Source organism: Microtus oregoni, unplaced genomic scaffold, assembly GCF_018167655.1.
Source record: "Microtus oregoni isolate MIOR12 unplaced genomic scaffold, Mior012 000031F_ref0000149, whole genome shotgun sequence".
Taxonomy (NCBI): Eukaryota; Metazoa; Chordata; class Mammalia; order Rodentia; family Cricetidae; genus Microtus; species Microtus oregoni.
Window position 1 is genome coordinate 13,968,871 of NW_024543090.1, and position 24,323 is coordinate 13,993,193.

Here is a 24,323-nt window from a genome sequence, read left to right on the forward strand (position 1 = left end):
AGGTAGAAGGAAAGAAATAGTGGCTAAAAACTGTTTTCATCTTTATGACTCTTAGAAGATATAGAAGGAATTCTTGTAGTAAGTAGAAGAATGTCTTTGTCTCACTCACAAGTGGCTTTTAGAAACAAAGCAAAGAAAAACCAGCCCACAATTCACACCCCAGAGAACCTAGACAACAAAGAGGACCCAAAGAGAGACATACATGGATCTAATCTACATGGGAAATAGAAAAGTACAAGATCTCCTGAGTAAATTGGGAGCATGGGGATCATGGGAGAGGGTAGAAGAGGAAGGGAGAAGAAGGGAGGCAAGCAGAGAAAAATATATGGCACAATTAAAACAAAAAAACAAAGCAAAAAAGAATGAACTTAAAAAGTTTATCAACAGCTATATTTTGTTTCATAGAGAAATTGCCTAGTGGAATTACAAAGTTAAATACAATGTGGATAGTTAATATAGTATAGTGTATTTATGTAAAGAGAAAGCTAACTTGGTCTTGAACTGTCCAGACATGTTTCATTCCTGTGTAATGAGCTTTCCTTGTTGTGAGGAGACAGAGTATCTTAACACTTTGAGTGTTTCATTACTTAATTAGGCAGCCATTGTAGTAGAGTATATGAATAGATCCCTTTTTATCTTTCTGGTAGGAGATAGTTACTATATAAAGAGAAATCACCTGTGAGCTCCATTTTTACGCTGTTGTTTTTCTCAAACAAGCTACTGATTGTAAGCATTGCCTTATTGTAAGAAAACTACAAATTATACTGTAGTAATATGAGCGGCAGGGCTGCATCCCCAGCACCCTGGCAGCCTGGCTAGCTTATGCTCCGAAATAACAACACACAAACTGTATTCATTTAAACACTGCTTGGCCCTTTAGCTCTAGCCCTTACAGGCTAATTCTCACATCCCGATCAACCCATCTCTAATAATCTGTGAGCACCGGTCTTACCAGGAAAGGTTCAGCATGTCTAACCTGGCGGCTTGCTTCATCGCGTGCGTCTGCCCGGGAGAGCGGAGCATGGCGTCTCTCTGAGGCGTCTGCTCCCGAGAGGAGAGCTGTGGAGTCTCTGCTCACTTCCTCTTCCTCCCAGCGTTCTGTTCTGTTTACTCCTCCCACCTATCTTCTAACCAATGAGGGCCAAGCAGTTTCTTTTTATTTAACCAATGACCTTCCTCCATCATTTCCCCTTTTTCGTTTTAAACAAAAAAAAAAAAGGCTTTAACTTTAACATAGCAAAATTACATATAACGAACCAGTTATCAAGTAAAAGTTACAATAATCTTTATCATAACTAAGGAAAATTATAACTATAACTAACTATTCTTAACTCCATCAAAGACTCCAGAAAGATACAATACTACCTAAGCAAACAAGAAAAAAGCAACTTTTAAAACTTGAGAAATGACAGAAACATCTCGCTGCCTGGACAGTCACCCAAAGTTCCTCTGTACCGTTGGGGCATCCATCTTCAGCCTTCAGGCTCATGGTATCCAGCAGACATTTCCATAAAGCAGGAAAATTCAAAGTCAGTTCAGTCACTATCTGTTGTGTCCTGCAGAATGTCTCGCAGACTCTTTCATGAATCAGGAACCCTGAAAGATCATCTCACCTTAGGCAAGTTCAGAAGTCCTCTCTCTGTGGGTTCTCTGTGTCCAGTTTATGCAATAGTCCAGGCAAGAGCAGTTTCTTGCCCAAATGGCTATCAAACTCCATAAGGTGCCTCTTCGATGCCCATCTTCCTCTTGAAGTACATTGGTGTTGCCAGGAGCAGAGTGTCTCATTGTCATGAAAAGTCCTCAGTTATTAAAACATTAAATGTCCTAGTCTGTAATCTTTGAAAGACATGAAGAATGTCTATCTAAAATATATCTCTATCTAGAAAATCTAACTAACATGACTGCAAGCTTTACTATTATCGATGATTATCCATTAACAACCTATATTTCTTAATTATACAGTACATATTTAAATGAATTACACAACCACAATACCTTAATCAAAATCAGAAACACTTATACATATAACAAAATTGACCTTAAATCTCTATCAATAAAGCAAAATCTATATTAATGCAAATTATTCATATCTATATCATATCCCCCTTTAAATGTTAAAGAACATTTATAAACCATATTTGGGAACATGGGTGCAGTTTTTTCTCTCCAAACTGCTTCCTGCTGAATGGGGGCGTCGTTAATTAGGTCTTTCATGGTATAACCTGTGTGCTAGTTTCATCTCAGTTGGCAGTTGAGCGAAGCAATTTTCTGAAGATGTTCACAACAACCCTTCAGGAGGGCATGGCCCATCATACCATATCGGGATAAATGCAATCCACAAGGTCTGATCCTCTGTGAAAACAAAAGAAGAATCTCTTTTCCAAAGTATCATATCCTTAGATCCAAATTCAAAATATCTATGTTGGATTAGTTCAGCAGCATTTATAAACAAATATCTTTTAGTAGCTTTTGCTCTTTCCTCAGCATTCAAACAATTCAAAGAGAGCATAATAGCATACAGTATCAAAATTCTCTGTTTATTTTCCATCTTTGTGCACCTTTGTTTTAACCTGTATTTCTTTTCTTTTTACTTCTATTTTATATTCTCTGTATATCTTTGACCTGGAATAACTCTGTGGACCAGGCTGTTCTGGAACTCTCAGAGATCCCAGGCATTGGGATTAAAGGTGTACACTACTACACCTTGAACTCACAGAGAACTGTTTGTCTCTGCCTTCTAGGCACTGGGATTAAAGGCGTGTGATACCACACCTTGAAGTCACAGAGGTCAATCTCCCTCTGCCTCCCAAGTGTTGGGATTAAAGGTGTGTACTACCACACCCAACTCTCTTTCTTCCTTTTTTTATTTTTAAGAACCTTAACTTTTAGCTTGCATATATTTTTAACACACTGTAAATCATTTAGAAATTTTCTTTGTCTTTGAATCTCTTTTTACTGTATCTCTCTCTCTCTTTTTCTGACCACATGAGCCTTTAAATTACTGAGCAATATGGGTAGGATTAAAGCCATGGCTTTGCCAGCTAGATCCAGTCCATTCCTTAGCTTTCTGCTTCTTCTACCCATGCTTCAGTGCCATAATCAAATGTATGCAAGTGTATGCAAGACCCATTCTTCCAAGGGCGCTGATCTGAGCTTTAAAGGCCCCCAAATCCTTTTGCATTCCACATTTGCATTTTCATAAGCCAAAGACTCAATCATTATACGTCTTGCTTCTGGGTCAGATATCCCTATTTGTACAGCCTTAGTTAGTCTTTGTAAAAAGTCACTAAAGGGTTCTCTCTGACCCTGTTTAACCCTGACAAATGATTCCATTCTCTGTCCTGGGTCTTGTACCCTGTCCCAAGCCCTTAAGGCTGCTATAGTACACATGGAGAGTGTGTTTTCATCCAAATTAGCTTGTTCCTGGGGGCCGGAAAAGAGCCCTTCACCTAGAATTTTATCTAAGGAAATGTCAATTCCCTTCCCTTTTTCCTGCCTGAATAAGCATTTCCATTTCAATTGCGGTCCACTCTCAAGTACTGCAGAGCTCAGCTGGAGCCAGTCCCAGGGGGTTGCTCTGCTTGTCGTGGCCCAAGATTTTAGCATCTCTTTAACAAAAGAGGCGTGCATCCCAAAAGTCATGACAGCCTGTTTAATTTCTTTGAGATCATTCATACGGACAGGCTCCCATGTATCTTCCTCAAGTACCGCTTTCTCAAGTACCACAGGCGCCAATTCCTCAATCTTTTCAATTCTATTCACCATTGCCTTCTGCAATGTCTGAATCTCCTGTCCAGAATTATGTTCCAAAACCTTCATTGAGGATTCTAAAGTATGAAGTTTGTCCATGAGAGATAAGATCTCATCTTTGGACATAATTTTTATGGCATAAACCGTGCCTTCTTGTATTGACAATCTTTCTGCCAATCTCTCATAAGCTTTAGACAAAATCTGATTGTCAGATTCAGCAGTTTTGATTCTCTCAGTTAATGTTTCAGTTCCTACAGAAAGGGACTGAAGCCTACGATCCAAATCAGCTGTTCCTTCTTCTATAGTAATGAATTTCTCCTTAATATCAGCCACTAATGTTTCAGTTCCTACAGAAAGGGACTGAAGCTTACGATCCAGATCAGCTGTTCCCTCTTCCATAGTAATGAATTTCTCCTTAACATCAGCCTGGAGAACGTCAAACTGATTCTCAATTGTTTTTAAGCGTTCAATCTCTGCCTTAAGAATCCTGGATTTGTCTCGTACAGACTTTATCATATTTCTATTATCAAACCATTTAGTGGCAATAAAAACTACGAATCCCAGAAGGATCCATAGATGTGGGGTGATAGACACCTCTTGTAAAATCTCCCACATGGTGAATACTAATGTGTTCAGACATTTTATTTATAAAAGAAAAATTTTTTTACCTGCAATGATCGGTACCTGCCAGTGATGGTCTCTGTGTTTTTGGAGCCTGTCCTGGAACTAGCTCTTGTAGACCAGTCTGGCCTCGAACTCACAGAGATCTGCCTGTCTCTGCATCCCAAGTGCTGGGATTAAAGGCTTGCACTACCACTGCCTGGCCGGCCTCAAACTCACAGAGATCCGCCTGCCTCTGCTTCCCAAGTGCTGGGATTAAAGGCGTGCACTACCACTGCCCAGCTGGCCTCAAACTCACAGAGATCCGCCTGCCTTTGCCTCCCAAGTGCTGGTATCAAAGACGTGGGCCACCACTGCCCGGCCAAGTCACTTTATATCAGACCAAATCTGCCGCTGTGGCAGCTTTTGTTGCAAAACCGCAAGTACTTGAGCTTCTGCTAATTCAGGCAGTGGGGTTCCGCTGCAAACTTAGCCAAGGCAGGCAGAATGGGCCTGTGTGGCCGAGTATGTCTCGGACTCAGCACTGGGGCCAGAGTCACGAACTAAAAAACAGCACCCGGGAGGCTGCTGTGTTAGCTAGCGTGCTACCCGCTTGAGTCGGGGGCAGAATAGCCCACGTTGGACGCCAAAATGTAACGGCGTAAACGAATGCAGACAGATTGTAAAAATATATATATATCTTTAATGGCGAAATAGACTTACAGAACCACCGTTCCCGCGGAGACCAGGAAAGCAGAAAAGGGATGGCTGGGAGCACGCTTGCCAAATTTATAGGCCAACATTAGCCCGAGGCGAACACGCCCCCTAAGGGGTGGGACTTATCCCTACATCTCCCCTTTTTGTCTAAATAAGACAGAACTAAACCAAATACAACTATATACAATAACAACAAATAATAAATATAACAAACAATATTGAGAACAAAAGCTTTGCTAAACATTCTATCTCAAGGAGTCCAAATAATGTAGAGAGTAACTACAATTATATAATCTTCAACTCCGTCAAAGATCTGAGAAGGGAATAAACACTACTCAACAAACGAGATATATCCAAAATGTGCAACAATTGACAGAGACAACTGACTACCTGGGGAATCACCCAAAGTCTCGTTTGCAACGTTGAGTCAACCAACTTTGGCTAAGGCCTAACGTAACTGACATGCCATTATTAAAGGCAAGGAACTTTTCAAAACCATCTTACCCTGTCTTGGCAGGATATGACAGTCCTGTTTTATCCATTGATGCACGCTCTGTATCTCTGTCAGTGGTTGAGGTATGGGCATTTCTTTGCCCAAAGGCCAGTTCTGTTTACTCCTCCCACCTATCTTCTAACCAATGAGGGCCAAGCAGTTTCTTTTTATTTAACCAATGACCTTCCTCCATCATTATACGTCTGATGTTTAGACGTTGTAAAATAATAGAATATTGTTCCCTTTTCGATCTCTTTCTCTTTGCTTTTGTTCTTTTAGGGCCCTACTTATTTTGTTCTTTGCTTGTTAAAAAAAAACAATCCTTTCCAGTTTTTAGTAGTTTTCAATTCCTCATCAGATTTTTGTCTTTTTTGTATTATCAGATAGAACTTCAAAAGCATAGAGGACTCAAAACTAGTTCCAGTAGTAGCATTGCTAAGTGCCTTTGGGGAAGAAGGACAATGCTGTATTATTGCTCAAGAAAGGTATGGTTTAATGCACGAGGCATAGATAAAACAGAATGTGTAGCTTACAGAGTCTTTGTCTTACAATTTTGGAATTCCCCTTATAAATCTTTATTGTGATGCAAAGTATATATACCATGAAACTCACCTGTTTTAAATGTACGATTCACTAATTGTTGAGTACAGAATGGAACATTCTCCCAATAGATGTTTAGAGCATTTCTTTCATTGTGAAAAGCTTTATGCCCTTGAGCAGTTACTTCCATTCCTACTCCAGCTTGAAGCAACCAACAGTCTGTTTTCTATCTGTACATTTTTCATATAAATGGAATTCTGTCACATGACTTGTCTTTCATGTCCTCTTTTACTTAATATTCTGCTCACGCATACACAGATTTATGAGTACTTAGTTCGTTTTTGCTGCTAGTCTATATAGATAGATAAGGACACATTTAATTTGCTAACCAGTTGATAAACATTCAAAATGTTTGTCTTCTGACTATGCTCATTATTTGCCTACAAATTTTTTGTAAACATGTTTTCCTTCCCTTTCAGTAAATATGAAAGAGTGAAATTGCCGATTCTTATTGTAAATTTGTATTTAATAGTAAGAAATTGACATGGCTGGAATTTTAGCTTATTGGGAAAGCACTTGCCTCATATACATGTCACTGTAGATGTTCATCCCCAGTACTGACAGAGGGAAGGAGACAGTGTATAAAGAAGACTTTGCATAGTGATGCCTGAAGGTCATTGGTTCTCCACATCTTTCTCAGCACTTTTTTTTTTGTCTTTGTTGCATGGCCATCTAGTGGGCATAAAATAGTATTTCATGTGGTTTTGATTTTGTTTTTCTAATGATTAATGTCTTTCATTTTAAAAATGTTGTGTGTGGTTGGGGAATGTAGCTCAGTTGGGAAAGTGTTTGACTAGCATGTATGATACTCAGTATTATGTAACAGGTCAAAGTGGAACACACCTTTAATCCCAGTACTCGGGAGGCAGAAGCAGGTGGTTCTCTGAGTTTGAAGCTGGCCAGGGCTACATAGTGGAACCTTTTCTAAAACAACAACAACAACCAAAACAAACAAACAAACAAAAAACCCTGAGCAATATAAAATAGAGAGCATATAGTTAGGTGATGTTTCTTAATCTACTCTCCCAACATCTGTGTTTTAACTAGCGTGTCTAGACCACTGAATAATGTAAGAGCTGTTCAAACTACTCCATAGGGAAAGTACTTGCTGCACAAACCACAGAACCTGAGTTTAATCCTTAGAACACATGTAATGGCAGAAGAGAGAATCAACTCCAGAGTTGTTCTCCCACAGGCACACTATGGTATACGTGCACACACACATGTGTGTGTACTTATACACACACTAATAATAATAATAATAATAAAATTTTTAAATGCATATAAGGTAAATTGCTGTGTTTTAGGCTTAAGTCTGTCGTTTTTGGGTTTTGTTCTTTTTTGTTTATCTTACTTTTCTATGAATTGCTTGAATATTCTATTTTAGCTACAATTTTTTAAAGTTTTGTTTTGTTTTTTAAGACAGAGTTTCTCTGTAACTATGTAGCCTGTCCTGGAACTAGCTCTTGTAGGCCAGGCTGACTTCTTACTCACAGTGAATCCACCTGCCTCTGCCTCCTGAATGCTGAGATTAAAGGCATGTGCCACCACTGCCTGGCTTAAAGTATGATTCTTAATATAGCCTTTTATTGGTTTACTGATATTGGCAGTTTATGAGTTTGAGTGAAGGTATGTAGAAACTTTACATCTTAATTTCCTTTTACCCTCTGTTACAGTTTTTGTAAATCTTTGCAGTTATTGTAAATACTCTCCCTTTGTGTATATTTTGAACCATGTTTATATAGTGTTACAAAATGCTTCAACCACCAAAAATAATTTTGAAAACTCAAGAACAAATGTCCACTTCATTTTTTAAGACTCTTTTAGGGGCTGGAGAGATGGCTCAGCGGTTAAGAGCATTGCCTGCTCTTCCAAAGTTCCTGAGTTCAATTCCCAGCAACCACATGGTGGCTCACAACCATCTGTAATGGTGCCCTCGTCTGTCCTTCAGGCATACACACAGAAAGAATATTGCATGCATAAATAAATAAATATTAAAAAAAGACTCTTTTAACATTATGTGAGTGTATGTATCTGTGCACATGAGTACAGGTGCCTGAGGCTGCCAACATCAAATCCCTTGGAACCAAAATTACAGGTGGCTGTGAGCAACATGGATGCTGGGAACCAAACTCAGGTCTTCTCCAAGAGCAGTGTGTGCTCTTAACCACTGAGCTACCCCTGCAGCCCTTTTGCCATTCTTGTAGGCTGGTAATGAATTATCTTAATTTTCTTTCATATGAGAATGTCATTGTTCCCCCTTCATTCCTGATGAATATTGTTTCTTATAGAAGCCTAGGTTGGCAAGGAGGAGTGTTTGTTATAGCACTTTAAAGTATGCCATTTCCTTCTGGCTCTAGTTCTCTTTCTCTCTCTTTTTCCTTTACTGGGTATCCAGCACTTTATTTGTTTGTTTGTTTGTCTGCCTGTATGTTTGTTTGCTTATTTATGTCTTTATACAGAGTTTCTCTGTGTAGCCTGGCTGTCTTGAACTCACTCTGTAGACCAGGCTGACCTTGAACTCAGGTCCACCTGCCTCTGCCTTCGGAGTGCTGTGATTAAAGTGCTGTGCCACCAAGCCTGGCCCAGTTTTTATTTAAAAACTCATTTCTATGAATATTTTTATTCTAACCTCCCCCCCCCCCCGACGGATTTTTCTGTGTAGCTTTGCCTGTCCTGGAACTTGCTCTATACACCAGGCGGGCCTCGAACTCACAGAGATCAGCCTACCTCTGCCTCTCGAATTCTGGGATTAAAGGGGCTTGTGCTGCTACCACCTGGCTCTTCTAAACTTTATAACCTGTTCCAGAAAATCTATACTGTTAGAATGTTAGACTTCATTTTAGAATTCATTTATCACTTTTGGAATCTGTCTTGTCATTCTTACTACTGGAACGGAATTTGTTTTGAACTTTGAATGATTGCTGCCCCTCACATTTGACTAAATGAAGTTGTTGCCCGAATTTGGGGCTTTTTGTTTTGTTAAAGGTTCTATCATGCTGGCTGGCTTGGAATTCACTGTGTAAACCAAGCTGGCCTCTTAACTCACAGAAATCTCCTGCCTCTGCTTTCCAGGTCCTGGAATTAAAAGTGTGTGCCACCATACCTGGCCATTTTTTTCTTAATCCAGCTTCTTTAATCAGAGTCATACTACTTTCTTTACAGTTTTGTTGTTGTTTGTTTCTCTTTTGTATTTTTAATTCTGTGAAATTTGAAGTGGTACCATCTAGGTTTGTTTTCATTCATTATTATTGTGACTTGGGTTGAGCCATTTTTATCTAGAAATTTGTGACCTTCAGTTTCATATAGTTTTCTTAAATTTTGTCATTGATTTCTAATTGGTCTCTCGTTATTCTTCCTTGTACTTCTTTTGTTTGGATGTTGGGCCCTCTAAGCCTATCTTCTGATTCTTATCATTTGCCCATATGTTCTAGAAGATAACTTCAAATTTCTCTTTCAACTTCTGTTAAAGTTTTTGTTTTGTTTTGTCTTAATTTTTTAATGTGTATGGGTGCTTTGCCTGCATGTATGTCTGTGCACCACATGCACTCAGTGCCCACTGAGTCTAGAAGAGGATGTCAGATCCCCTGTAACTAGAATTGCAGACCTTGTGAACTACCATGTGGGTGCTGGAAATTGAATCCAGGTTATCTGGAAGAGCAGCCAGTGTTCTCAACTGGTAAGCCATTCTACGTCCCTACGTATTTGAGTTTTTTATTTTTCTTTGTGCATTCGTTTTAAGTCTTAATATATCCTATTTTTAAATTTCTAGCAGTATTTCATTGCTTTGTTTTTTCAGACTGGGTCTCACGATTGGTTTTGTTATCTCTGATAGATAAGCAAGCACCACTGTAAACTAGATACAGAAACTTCTTTGGCAACTTTTACTACCATTATATCCCTATCTTTAAGGGATATGTATATGTGTGTGTGCTAATAGGTTTATATGTATGTATGTTTTACTGTGGGACTGGTCAGTATTCCAAAGAACCATCTTTTGTGCTGTCCTTGGAGAATGAGCTTGATTGCAAGCCTTGGTGAGCCAAGTGAAAGAAAGTTTCAAAATTTAGCATGTAAACTCTTATGTGACTCTTGATGTTTAGAATATGTTCTTTCAACTGCACTTGTACCTGATATTATTCTAAGAACCTGAGTTCATGTTTTTCATAGAATAGAATTGTAATCCTGACACATACTAACCCCCACAGTCAGGATGCCAGGAGGATCTGGAATATGAAGCCAGGCTGGGCTATAAAGCAAGGCCTTTTCTCAGAAGGAAGCAAGCAAACAGTAACGCCCATGTTGGTTCTGTTGTGTTCTTTTCCTTTCTTTTCTTTTCCTTTCTTTTCTTTTCTTGTTTTTCAAGACAGTGTTTCTCTGTCACTTTGGAGCCTGTCCTGGAAACTAGCTTTTGTAGACCAGGCTGGCCTCGAACTCACAGAGATCCACCTGCCTCTGCCTTCCCGGTGCTGGGATTAAAGGCGTGCGCTGCCACCACCCAGCGCTGTTGATGTACGTACATACATGCTATAAAAGATCATGTTCTTTGGCTTTTTAAATTTTCTATTTATTATTTTTATTTTCCTAGGCACTTAAGAGATTATGGCATCTGACACCCACCATGTTAAAAAACGGAACTTCTTTAATAGTATTGAGGATCATCCTATTGATCTTCCTAGAAAGAGGATCTCTAATTTCACTAGTAAGAACATGAAGGAGGTAAGTAAGAAATTTAAACTACCAGATCTGTTTAATTTCTTAGATTAAATAGAATTAATGAAGCAAGATTATTATTCCTAAAGTTATAAGAAGACTTTTTTCAAGCATGCTGTTTTATTTTATTTTTGAGACAGTTCCTTTGTGTAGCTTTGGAGCCTGTCCTAGAACTCACTGTAGACCAGGCTGGCCTTGAACTCACATAGATCTCTGTTGGGATTAATGACGTGCACCACCACAACCCAGCCAAGTATGCTGGTTTTTTTTTTTTTTTTTTTTGGTTTTTCGAGACAGGGTTTCTCTGTGGTTTTGGAGCCTGTCCTGGAACTAGCTCTTGTAGACCAGGCTGGTCTCGAACAAGTATGCTGTTTTTATAAGCTGTAATATAAATGTTTTAGTTGACAAGGAACTCAGTGATGCATTTTGTTCATTGAGAGGTTTAATGGCACTGAAATAATTTGCTTTAAGCCACATTAAATTTGAACTGACTCATTTAGCACCTTTTAAGGTCAATACAAGTATTGTGAAAAGGGGATGGTAGATATGTTGCTTTTCCATATATACAAGATACAGTAGTGTACCTAGTGGTTGACACCATGGTGTTAGGACAGAGAAAACATTGACCTGAAAATAACCTATTGAATTTTACGTTGCATTGTTGACATCAGTCATAAAGTTTTCATAACTCTTATTAAAGAACTGAATGTGATACCACTATTTGCTTTGATTTTTAGGTTAAGAAATCTCCAAAACAGTTGGCTGCTTACATAAGTAGGTAAGAGCTTCTTTAAAGTTTGAAGGAAATTTTTGGAAGTGATTAGAGATAAAGACATAAAACAAGTAGTGTTCTTTTTATTATAATTGTAGTTAACTTGTTGTCACACAGTTTTTCTGTGCCAGTCTCTGTACTAATACATTAGTATTATCTGTTCCTTCTATAGCTGCCATTATTCCTAAACAGTGAAGAGAATACTAATAGTCACAGGAAATAAGTGATTTGCTCAGGTTGTGTAGCCAGAAAGTAGTAAAAATGGCATGCATTCCAGAGTTACCAAAAGCAGCTTTCTAAACTACTTGTATCCAAGGTGTGACCCAAGGACCTGGGACTCTCTGAAGTCCTTGTTCACCCTGTCCATTTCACCTCTTCTACAAGTGTACAGGGTGAGTTATTCGCAAATAACATAAAATGAAATGCAAGAGAACAAGTAGAGACAGAAATGAAAATAAGCAGTCTTCCTTTTTTGGTTTTTTTTTTTGTTTGTTTGTTTTTGTTTTTGTTTTTCTAGACAGGGTTTCTCTGTGGCTTTGGAGCCTATCATGGAACTAGCTCTGTAGACCAGGCTGGTCTTGAACTCCCAGAGATCCGCTTGCCTCTGCCTCCCGAGTGCTGGGATTAAAGGCGTGCGCCACCATCGCCCGGCCCAGCAGTCTTCCTTTAAACTGAGCATCAGAAATTGATAAAATTGTGAAACAGCTATTTTCAAAAATTTTCTGTTTGTTCTGGAAAGCATGTTTCTTTTGGTAAAATATTCTATAATAGCATATTTTTTTTTTTTAGTTAGCCTCCCAGTACCGTGACTTTTTTTATAGGGAAGAGACATGGGGGGGGGGGCTGTTGTGGTTGTGTATGCCTAGATTCCTACCATTTGCAACAGAATTTTATGAATGCAGATTTTGCCCAAGCCACATAGTGAGAAACCTTTAGCTCATGGTTTCAGAACTTCAGTCTATGACTTGTTGCCTTCGGGCTGTGATGAGACAGTTTATCATGGTGAGAGAGAACTGTTTCTCTTATGCTGGAAAGGATGCAAAAAAGAAAAAGTAATAATGATCCCAAAGGATCTGGAAACTCTTGTACTCTATGAGGTTTTTCTCTGTGTTCTCCGAACACATTCTTTTTTTTTTTTTTTTTTTTATTTATTTTTTTTTTATTTTTTGAGACAGGGTTTCTCTGTAGCTTTTGGTTCCTGTCCTGGAACTAGCTCTTGTAGACCAGGCTGGCCTCGAACTCACAGAGATCTGTCTATCTCTGCCTCCTGAGTGCTGGGATTAAAGACGTGCGCCACCACCGCCCGGCTAACACATTCTTTCATACACAAAAAAGAACATATTCTTTCATACGCAAAATTAAGTATGATTCAGCTTAAAATACATAGATTAAATAATTTTTGTTAGAAAATAAATTTCAGTTTAGAAAAAGCTTAGATGTCTCAAAAATGCTCATATTTTATTGTTCCCATAATTGCCTTTAAATTTTCATTTTAAAAACCGCACCTCTTAACCTTTTCTGTTTTCATTTTCTGTAACTTGCCACTTTCTTTTCATTGCCTTTCAGTTAATTTGTAACTTCTATTTTCCTCTTCAAAATAAGAGTTGACTTTTTAAATTATTATTTTCTAATTTTAGTGGATTACAATTGCAAAATGTAGACAATTAAAATTCCCATTTAAAAATTTCTCTTTGTGCCTTTTCCTTTTTTTCACTTAAGAAATAAATTCTTTTTACAGAACAGTTGGACAAGCTGTGAAAAATCCAGATAAACTGCGGAAGGTGCTCTATCACAGAAAGTTAGTTCATCATCCCTTTCCAAATCCTTGTTATAGAGCTAAGCAGTCCCCTGAAAGCGGGGGCTGTGACATGGCAAATAAAGAAAATGAACTGGCTTGCGCAGGCCATCTGCCCGAAAATTTACGCCATGATAGTCGAACATTTGTAGTTAACACCAGTGATCCTGGTTCTTCACAGACAGAAAGCCCGTCATCAAAGTATAGTGGCTTCTTTTCTGAGGTAAGTCATTATAGCTTAACTTTATCATATTGTACAGTATACTAGGTTGCTTTGGTTTGGTTTGAAGTTCTTGCTTTCTTTTTCGCCTTGTGTTATTCTCTTAGCAGTCACTCATTGAAATCATCCCTAAGACAGTTGTACAGATTAACTCCCAGTAAAATCAAATGCCTGACAGGCTACTGTAAATACCCAAAATGACAAGTTGGCAAGGAAAAACTTAAAGGGGGAAAAGACATTTTGCCTTAAAAAATAGATCACTGAAGGCTGTTATCCAGTCACATTTTGCTGGGTTCTTAGAATGGCCCAGTGGGGACTTATTCAGCAAACCTGCCACTATCTCTTCTAGCTGTGAAATGAACTCTAAGGAAAGTAATTGTACAGATGCATATATTTACACACATCATGAAATTCACAGAAACAGTATTAATAAAAAGAAACAGAAATATTCTACATGGTGATATGTAAAGACTAAAACTATGCTATTATTTTTTGATAGCTGAAGCCAGTATGTATTTTAGCAATGAAAATGTTCATAGATTTTATATGTTCATGTATAGTCAAAAGGAAGAGCTTTTAAAAATATAATTTTTAGCTTTTTGATATATTTACTTTTCATTGTCTAAAGCATGATTTAGAGGACACATTCCAGTCCAGTAGCTGTAATTGTTTCTAGAGAATGATGTCACATAGTTTTGCCAGTAGAGTATTCATTTTTTTGTCTTGAATAGTTTTGAGCTAAAGTTTTTATACCATATATTACTTTGTTTAAAAATTCATTTAGGGTCGCAGGAATGATGTCACACAGTTTTGCCAGTAGAGTATTCATTTTTTTGTCTTGAATAGTTTTGAGCTAAAGTTTTTATACCATATATTACTTTGTTTAAAAATTCATTTAGGGTCGAGACCAGCCTGGTCTACAAGAGCTAGTTCCAGGACAGGCTCCAAAACCACAGAGAAACCCTGTCTCGAAAAACCAAAAAAAAAAAAAAAAATTAATTTAGGGGGCTGGAGAGATGGCTCAGTGGTTAAGAACATTGCCTGCTCTTCCAAAGGTCCTGAGTTCAATTCCCGGCAACCACATGGTGGCTCACAACCATCTGGAATGAGGTCTGGTGCCCTCTTCTGGCCTGCAGACATACACACAGACAGAATATTGTATACATAATAAATAAATAAATATTTTTTAAAAAAATATTCATTTAGGGCGCGGGCGCCCGTTGGGCGCTTGGACAGGCGGCTGCCCGGCCCGTGCCTTGGCCTCGCCGCCACACTAGCGGCCTGGCCCAGCTCTGCCCGGCGCGCCCGCCGCACGCGGGGATGTCATACAAGCCGAACTTGACCTCGCACATGCCCGCCGCCGCCCTCAACGCCAGAAGTGTCCACTCACCTTTTACTAGTATGGCGACATCCTCCCAGTATCGCCAGCTGCTGAGTGACTATGGGCCACCATCACTAGGCTACACCCAGGGAACTGGAAATAGCCAGGTGCCTCAAAGTAAATACGCAGAGCTGCTGGCCGTCATTGAAGAGTTGGGGAAAGAGATCAGACCCACATACACAGGGAGCAAGAGCGCCATGGAGAGACTAAAACGAGGCATCATTCATGCCCGAAGCCTGATTCGGGAGTGCTTGGCCAAAACGGAACGTAATGCCAGGTCCTAGCCCTTGGCCAGTTTGAAGGCCCATCTCGCCACCCCGTGGAGATGAGAGGCTTTGTTCAAAATGGCAGTGGTTTTCCTGCCATGGTCATTAAGCTCTGAACCCACATCCAGAAGACTGGGAAGACATTTTGCAGTTACTGACGGTGTGCATTCTAAGTAGTTAGAAACCATCCAGCTCTTTTTTTCTTCCCAAGCATTGATTTGAAAGATGTTTGTGAAGCCACTTCAAAGCAAGCTATTGTTTGCCCCCAAATACCAGTGTCCCCTTTAAAATCTCCCTTTGGATACACTTGCCATACGCCTCACCCCAGTTGACTTCCTTTCCATGAGCTCACCTGCCTCTGCGGACTTGAGTGCAGAGCACAGCACATCTGCTTAGTAAGCTGGCCTGCCTGTGGACAGTGTAGACCCTGCTTCACAGAGCTGCTCTGCTTAAGCCTTTGCATGACCGAGTGCTTTGAAGTCAATCTTAAACATGAACAAGTTATAAATACAGAAGAAAGCAATCTACCCAAACTGCCACGCGCCCTGCAAATGTCTATCCTGAGACTGTGGATCTCAGTTCCGTGTTTACTGTGAGACGGTCACAACATCTGGAAGAAAACGACTGCAACTGTTGCATCTTTGTATTTATTACTTGATGTAATAAAGCTTATTTTCATTAACAGTTAAAACAATTCATTTAGATGGTACATTTGCAACTTTTGTAACAGGACATAACTCAGGTTTGTACTTCCTTTCTCATGCTGCTCATTTGATAATAACCCGTTTATATGCTTACCTTTTTCTGTATTCACATGCATAAAATTAAGTCTTAGGTTTATGGGTCAGCTAGAAATAACTTACTCAGATTTTTGAAAATTGGTAGCAAGGGGAGGCGAGAAAAAGTCCTAAATTTGTTTACATCATTCATTCTCTGCATTCAACCGCAAACTGTTATATTCCTTTCTGAGGAGCAGTAAAAGGAGTTGCCCTTATGTAATTTAAGGCTGTGCCGTGTTTCATTATGATTTAACACATTAGATGATTGCCTTTCAGGTGTCTCAGGACCACGAGACAATGGCCCAGGTTCTGTTCAGCAGGAATTTGAGATTGAATGTAGCTTTGACTTTCTGGAGAAAGAGAAGTATAAGTGAACTTGTAGCTTATTTAGTGAGGTGAGTGTGATTTTTTTGGGGGGTCTTTATTTAACATGAATAATTTTAATAAGATATGAAAAGTGACTCTTTTAAAAAGTTTTTATTTGTTAAAAATTTAAACCATTGTATTTAGCATCCAGAGAGTCAGTATAGTTTAAATTACATTCATCACCAATTTAAACTTAATGAGAATACAGAAAACTCTTATCAGATTGAAAAAAGCTGCTACTTTTTCTTTTCTTAGCTGTAAAACTTAAGTGTAGGAAACTTACCATTTGAAAAGAAAAACCAAAGCCTTTCAGAATTTTAAGCATCACCTCCTCGTTTTAAGTCTCTCAAATACTCCCTTCCTGATACTTAACTGATGCCTCATTGAGTACTTTCTTTAAAAGATGTAATTGATCCTTTTCCACCTCTTCTTGTTTTCTTCTCCTCTGTAGTATTTACCATTAGCGTCCTGCTCTATGTATTTTACTTGTTTGTCCCTTTGTTCCATTGCCACCTCCTACTCAGGCATTGAAAAGTGAGCCCTGTCTCCATTTTCCTCTTTATATATATCCTCAGTCCTTGACTCATGATGAATCCTGAAGTTATTTCTTAAATGTTGAATGTCTCCAAAGAAAGATGGAAATTGTAACATGAATGTAAGCAATGGGATCTTGTCTTGTACTTGCAGGATAGAAGACCTTGGAGTTGTGGTAGATTGCCTTCCTGTTCTAACCAATAGGTAAAAACAGTATTTTTTCAGAAAAAGTGTAAGCTTTAAAGAAAAACAAATTGTAATTGGCTTATATTTTATAACTTAGAATTTCCTTAGTTTACAGGAAGAAAAGCAATATATCTCACTTGGCTGCTGTGTAGACTTACTGCCTCTAGTAAAGTCTTTACTTCAAAGCAAATTTGAAGAGTAAGTACTAATCTAAATCTCCCTTTTGCTCTTTCAACATTCTGATTCTGTGTTTTGTGAATACATAGAAGGAGACTGGGCTGCATGGGACATATGTAACCTGGTTATATACAGAGGGGGACAGAACAACTTGTAGGAGTTGGTTCTCTTTCACTGTGTGAATTGCAGAGATTAACTGGGCTGTTAGGTTTTGTGTCAGTTGCCTTCACCCACTGAGTCCTCGATCTCCAGCCCTGTTGTTCTTATTTCCATGGGAAAAAAAAAAAGCCGGGCGATGGTGGCGCACGCCTTTAATCCCAGCACTTGGGAGGCAGAGGCAGGTGGATCTCTGCGAGTTCGAGACCAGCCTGGTCTACAGAGCTAGGTCCAGGACAGGCTCCAAAGCCACAAGAGAAACCCTGTCTCGAAAAAAGCAAAAAAAAAAAGAAATGTAAATAATAAAGGATAGTTACAAAAGCATCTAAGAACAGCTGTGTAAGTTCTATGGTTTTATGAAGATCATAAAAGTATTGAAATATGTTTTTCTTAAGGAAGAAGTATGTGTATATGTAGGAGCTTTTAGGTGGGAGAGTGTCATCTTTTCTAAAGGCTTGTTATATGAAAACAAATTCTGTCAAAATATTTCATTTCAGATATGTAATAGTTGGCTTAAACTGGCTTCAAGCAGTAATAAAAAGGTGGTGGTCGGAACTCTCATCTAAATCAGAAATTACAAGTGATGGGTACGTATAGCTTTAAAGATAATTTATGCTGAAATTTCTGTAAAAGAGTATCTTAATTAAGCAAAGTAGTGAATTTATCCCATGATCATCATTGTGTAGTTTTATTCTCTTCATTTTCAGAGAAATATTAAACTGAGGTACTTTTTATTTATGAAAAACCATACAGAACCTTTTAACTCTCCATATCTCTTCTGCCAGAACCTTGTCTTTTATTTTATCTTTTTGTTTGTTTTGTTTCATGGCTTTTCATTGTGTAGCAAAGACTTACCTTCAAACTCAGCAGTCTTTAGCCACCTTCCTCAGTGCAGAGTGTAAGACAGCATACCTACCTCAGCTATTCCCTCAAGAAGGAAAGCAACCCAGCATTGGTTTAACCTTTACATGCCCTGTACCAATAAGGGAGAAGGAAGGCGCTGCCCCTGGTGCAGTAGGAAATAGAAGTATCCTGCCTGATCTCTGAAAACTGTTAGAATCATGGTTTGAGTATTGCCTTAGCTTGAAAATATGAGGATTCTACATGGATGAGCTGGTTTCAAGCTAGGCATGGTGGAACAATTAAAATTAAAAATAAGAGGAGGAGGGAAAAAGAAACAAAAAGACAGTCTTGAAAACACACACTTTCTCTTCCCTAACCACCTCTTAAATTCCATAATCTTTGTAGACTCACAGAATTTTACCCAAGAAGGTTGTTCCATGCTACAAATACCTGCTTATTTATTGTCTTATCTAATTTTGTAACTAAATATGCTTAAATTTCTGTGCCTGGCATGTACAACTTCAAGAAGTTGCTTGAATTAGTGTATTTTTTTAATGATGTAAATTAAAATCAAGTCCATATCTTACTATTTGCTTTCTCGTTTTTCTTTCTTTTTTTTTACTCTTAGAAATATTAAAATTTTAAAGCAACAATTGAATGGATTATGGGAACAGGAAAGCCATCTTACTTTGGTTCCAGGATATACTGGTAATATAGCTAAGGTAATCTATATTTATAATTTAAAAGCTAGACATGAATCTAATAGTAATATGTATTGATATGCTTATCTCTTACAGGAAAAAGATACATTGCTAGTTTGGATTTTAATACTTAAACTCCTAGAGGACATTGATAGTATAATTGCAGAAAGAATTAGTGGTAAAAAATATTTCTTCCTACTGCTGGGCATTTGCTGTTATGAGTAGGTATTTACCAGGAAATAAGAGCATTGTATGAATTAAGGAAATGTTTATATCATTGACTCATGAAACATTCCTATATAAAAAGGAACAAATGACACCAAGGATTAAATGTGTCACTCTATATGATTATATTCAGCAGATTCCCCCCTAATCCATTTGCTCCTTCTCTGCCTCACCTTTCTATCTGTTTCTCTTGATACTGTGTTTGACTATGAAGCCATGGCTGGCCTGAAACTCACAGAAGTCTTCCTGCCTCTGCCTCCCAAGTGTTGGGATTAAAAATGTATATTACCATGGCTGGCAAGAATGCTTTTTGTTTGTTTGGAGACAGGGTTTCACTGTATAGTCATGGCTATCCTGGAACTCATTCTGTAGCCCAGACTGGCCACAAACTCAGAGATCTACCTGTCTCTGCCTCCCAAGTTCCGGGATTAAAGGTTTATGCCACCATGCCTTAGAATTCTTTAATTTACTGTTTTTTTCCTCTTGATTATTGACTCTTTAATGTTTTGTGTATAGTCATGCTTTATTCAAATTCATCTTTTCTAATATCCTTCAGAATCTTTAATGATGAAAGTCTTATAAACAGAACTTTATTTCCCTGAAGTTGTTTGTTTTGTGGTTTTTTTTTTTTTTTTTTTTTTTTAGCAAAAATAGTTTATTGGAAGTTAACAAAGTTAAAGACAGACAAAGGAATCACATTTCACAGCCCCTCAGAAAAACATGTAGCTGAGAGGAGAATTTACTTGTTCACCTGAATGTGACCTGTCTGAAGGATGGAAACCCATTTATGTTTTTTTTTTTAATTTATTTATTTATTAAAGATTTCTGTCTCTTCCCCGCCACCGCCTCCCATTTTTCTCCCCCTCCCCCAATTAAGTCCCCCTCCCTCAGCCCGAAAAGCAATCAGGGTTCCCTGTCCTGTGGAAAGTCCAAGGAACCCCCACCTCCATGTTTTGTGTTTTTAAGGTATACAAAATGCATTACTCTGAAGATGGTAGTAGAGCTGAAAGCATATTTCCTTAGAACTTCACTTTTTTATGTTAATGGTTACTAAGGCAAGGTCTGTGTAGTTGGGGCTCTCCTTAAGTCACTATGAGGCCCACACTGATGTTGAAATTACCATCTTCTTGCTGCAGCCCTCTATGTGCTGGGATCAGAGGAATATGCTACCAAGCCTGACTATCTTCAGTTCTCTTTTTATTTCAAAACAAAACAAAACAAAAAGCAAAAAAAAAAAAAAACCCTTTCTTAGAAACATGCCCTTAAGATACTATAGTAATACTGAAAATTGTTAAGTAATTAATTTCAATGTGAGATCGATAATCAAGTCTTCATTACAATATCAGTCCCTAATATGTCATTTTAAAAGTAAATATTTTCTTTGACAGTTTCATATATGTATATAGTACATTCTGGTACTAATCGGATCCTCCCACCACCTCCAATCACCCTGCCTCTCCTAACTCCTCATTTCACTTGTATATATATATATATATATATATATATATATATATATATATATATATTTTTTTTTTTTTTTTTTTGCCTTGGTTTTGTTTTTATGTTATGAGCTATCCACTGAGGTATGACAGCGGCCTCCTTTCTGACGGTAGTCCTTGATTGTTCCACTGTGTCATTTTTTTTTTCAGGTTTCAGGTTAAAAATGTGAACAGATGATTGTAGGGGGGAGTGGATCTGGAGAGGTGGCTGGCTCAGTGGGTAGGAGTACATTTTGTTTTTACAGAGGACATAGGTTCTCTTTTTAGTACACATATTGCAGCTCAAAGCTTTCTGTAACTTTAGTTCCAAGGGATTCAGTGACCTTTTCTGCTTCTTTTTGGCACTATGTGTACATGTGGTGCACATCCATACAAGCATGCAAACACTCATACACATAAAATAAAAATAAGCTGGGTGGTGGCGGCACATGCCCAGGCTAACCTGATCTACAGAGTGAGTTCCAGGACAGCCAGGGCTACACAGAGACACCTTGTCTAGAAAAACCAAAACAATAAATAAAAAAATAAAATGAAATAAAAATAAATCATATTTAAAAATTAGAGAAATGATATTGTCAAACTAGTATGCTTCAAGCTTTGATTTATATAGCAGTTACAGAATTGCTGCAAATGTTGACTACAAAGCAGGATTGTTTGAGCACAGGAATCAAAACATTCACTTAGTATTTACTCAGCATTATTGAACATGCACTATATGCCAGGCCCTGCAATAAACAAATACAGATAAAATTTTTGAATAAGATTTCTTCCTTCTTTTTAAAGGTTACAGAGGGACCTAGGGCAAATTAAGAAACAAAAACAGAAAAGAAAGAGGGTTATGTGTGTTATATTTGCTTTATTAACTAATGGAATGTTTTTGTTTTATCCTTTAAGGATGTAGATGCTTATTTATTACAGTTGCATTGAGAAATTTCATCTTCTAAAGAGTGTTTGGCTGTTCAAACAGCGCTGGATTATATGATTTCCAAAAGTAGGTCTCTTCTGAGAACTATGAACTGTGGAAGAAATAAAAACATTTTTTTCTTTTAAAAAGCCACATAATAAAGCCACTAATGAAATCCTAACAATGTACTTCACATTGAAGTGGAAATATCCGGAAGGAGCAACTTCAACTTCAATGAGGTGAAAGTGCACTATGAAGACTGTTCGCCCTGCTGCACACAGAACCATTATGGCCGTTTCGTAGGGGGTTCAAGAACTTCTGGGTCTCAACTCATTCCTGCATAAGAATATCATTTATAGTATTCAAAACAAGTCAGGACTTTTACCAGGAACTACAAAGACCAATCGTTAATTTTTGTTGTGTTTTATGAAGAAACACTTAAATGTGTGCAGCTATTTCTTCTGTTGAAAGACTTCAAAAGTTTAAAACATTATAATAAGTAATATTAAAATTTTTTGTCCACACTGATACCGTGTACAAATGCCTTAATTATTGATAAGCCAATGTGTTATAATACCAATATCTCTTTTTAAAAAATTAAAAACAACCATGCTTCTGGCATGATAAAATCATGGAATTAAATCAGGGGTTTACATTCATGTAGAATGTTGTTGTTGAAGTATATTCTACACCATTTGTTAAACTTGAGAAAATTTTAGCATCTCTGAATTTTTTTTTTGCCAGAATCTTCATGATATGTTTGTATGAATGTGTTATTCGTATACAAAGAAAAAGGTGAATATGTATTTGTATGAATGTTTAACTGGAAATGTTCTTGGAGTTGGCTAATTTATATTCACTTTTTATTGTATATAATTTCTAATATTTTTCATTTCTGTAACATTTAAACTTCATTTGAGTAAATTTACTAAATATTTCTATTTTTTTGCTTTTTCAATTCTTAATTTTATATGAAATCTAATTCTTTTTCACTACATGTGTTCTGAAAAGTTCTATACATGTTTCAGAATTGTTTACAATTAATGCTGACATTGTACTTTAAGTTCCAACACATTGCATCACTACCTCCTCTAATGGTTAGTATGAAATCCCAGCAAACTATATGCAAGTGGTTTTTGTTTTGTTTTAACCATTTTTAGCATTAGTGTACTCAATTCTGGAATACCTTAACAGTTCTGAATTGTCCCTGTCTTAGAATTGCTTTTGAATATCACTCCTGATCCATCCATCATCTTTCTTTAAAAGGCTTGCAAACTTCCAGAAGAGATAATCAAATTTCTCCTCATATTCCAGTGTACATCTTTAACATTTTAACACTTAAACAGTGACTACTAAGAGGCCTCTTCAGCATCTTTTCTTGCTGTGAAAATATTTAAAGTGTTACTTTTCACTGAATTCTGGTTTTGTATAGCTATCATTCCAGATAGCTATGTACTCCACAGGATGGACATTGCTTGTAGAAATTGATTATTATGTCCTCACTCCAGATGACTGCAGTTTGTGACTAAGAGGTGAGGTATGTAAGAAGTCCTTTTTCAGGATGTGAGAATTTCTTAACCTGCATCATCTCTGAAACCTTAAGACAGGAAATACAGCCTGTGTTTCTTCTTAGTGCTTTTCTTTCCATGGTCTTATCGACCATTTGGGCAGGTTAACATGGTGTGGTGTGGTGCTCCTGAGACTAAGGATTTAAGTCTGATCCTTTTAAGTTCATTAACTTTTCACATGCATGAAATAATTCCATGGCTTCAGATTGCACTTTCCCTTAGCATCCATCTAATAAATTTAATGTGTGATCTCAAAGGATGTGGTGTGCATAGTTTGCTTTCATAGCTTACTTCTCAGAAAGAATGATTGATTTGTATGCTAGTATAGATTTCCAGTTTTGAGAAGAACATATTTAAAATAAGATCTCACATACTTTGTAATTTTTAGTTGCACAGTATTAAATAATATGGACCAAATTATTGACTAAACAGTGTCTTTTTTTTTAAAAAAAATCAAAGCTCAAGTAAATGAAGTATCAATAAAAATTTAGTAAGAAACAGTGCTATTGTTTTAACAGAATATCCCTAAGTGTTTGTCATTTATCCCTAAATGTTTGCTGACGTTGAGTAAAATGGCATGCTCTGTTTTGTATGCTCTGAACAATGAAAGAAGCAGCCTTACAGGCTCAGTGGTTAAGAGCACTGGCTGCTCTTCCAGAAGTCCTCAGTTCAGTTGCCAGCAACCACGTGATGGCTCACAACCATCTATAATTAGATCTGGTTCCCTCTTCTGGCACGCAGGCATGCATGCTGACATACACTGTATACATAATAAGTAAATTTTAAAAAGAAGCAGCAGCAGCCTTATCTCACATGTTATTCCATAGCACACACTTCAGTTCTGTTCTTGACTTTTGCACCTTAGCTATCAAGTTGTGATCTTGGACAACAGGTGTGTGAAATAAGTATTTTTTCGACATTTTTATTACTGCTAAAATCTTTTCATACTTTATTTTTATTTGGGATAGAATTATCTCCACCAAAGAGCCAAAGAACATAGTAGGGTCACTTACTGTGCTGTCCTATTTCAAGTAGGACAGTTACTATATTCAGTTGCCTTTTTGTGACTGTACTGCTA

The 24,323-nt window shown here is 37.7% G+C and overlaps 2 protein-coding genes across 2 annotated transcripts in view; both read left to right on the forward strand.

The window, feature by feature from the left end:
* Positions 1–24,047, forward strand: part of Katnbl1 (katanin regulatory subunit B1 like 1) — a 48,001-nt gene extending 23,954 nt beyond the window's left edge. The window contains exons 2-10 of the mRNA XM_041679233.1: positions 10,749–10,879; positions 11,611–11,651; positions 13,384–13,663; positions 16,363–16,481; positions 17,140–17,190; positions 17,281–17,370; positions 18,003–18,092; positions 18,977–19,070; positions 21,668–24,047. Coding sequence (XP_041535167.1) covers positions 10,763–10,879; positions 11,611–11,651; positions 13,384–13,663; positions 16,363–16,481; positions 17,140–17,190; positions 17,281–17,370; positions 18,003–18,092; positions 18,977–19,070; positions 21,668–21,700 — 915 coding nt within the window. The 5' untranslated portion in view covers positions 10,749–10,762 and the 3' untranslated portion in view covers positions 21,701–24,047. The remainder of the gene's footprint in view (positions 1–10,748; positions 10,880–11,610; positions 11,652–13,383; positions 13,664–16,362; positions 16,482–17,139; positions 17,191–17,280; positions 17,371–18,002; positions 18,093–18,976; positions 19,071–21,667) is intronic.
* LOC121465826 (cyclin-dependent kinase 2-associated protein 1-like) lies at positions 14,949–15,577 on the forward strand. Its single transcript, XM_041679234.1, has one exon. It carries the CDS (start codon positions 14,981–14,983, stop codon positions 15,323–15,325), a length of 345 nt encoding a protein of 114 aa, XP_041535168.1. The 5' UTR covers positions 14,949–14,980; the 3' UTR covers positions 15,326–15,577.
* Positions 24,048–24,323: the final 276 nt, after the last annotated feature.

Coding starts and splice junctions, on each gene's coding strand:
- LOC121465826 (XM_041679234.1), top strand. CDS start 14,981: ATGTCATACAAGCCGAACTTGACCTCGCACATGCCCGCCGCCGCCCTC.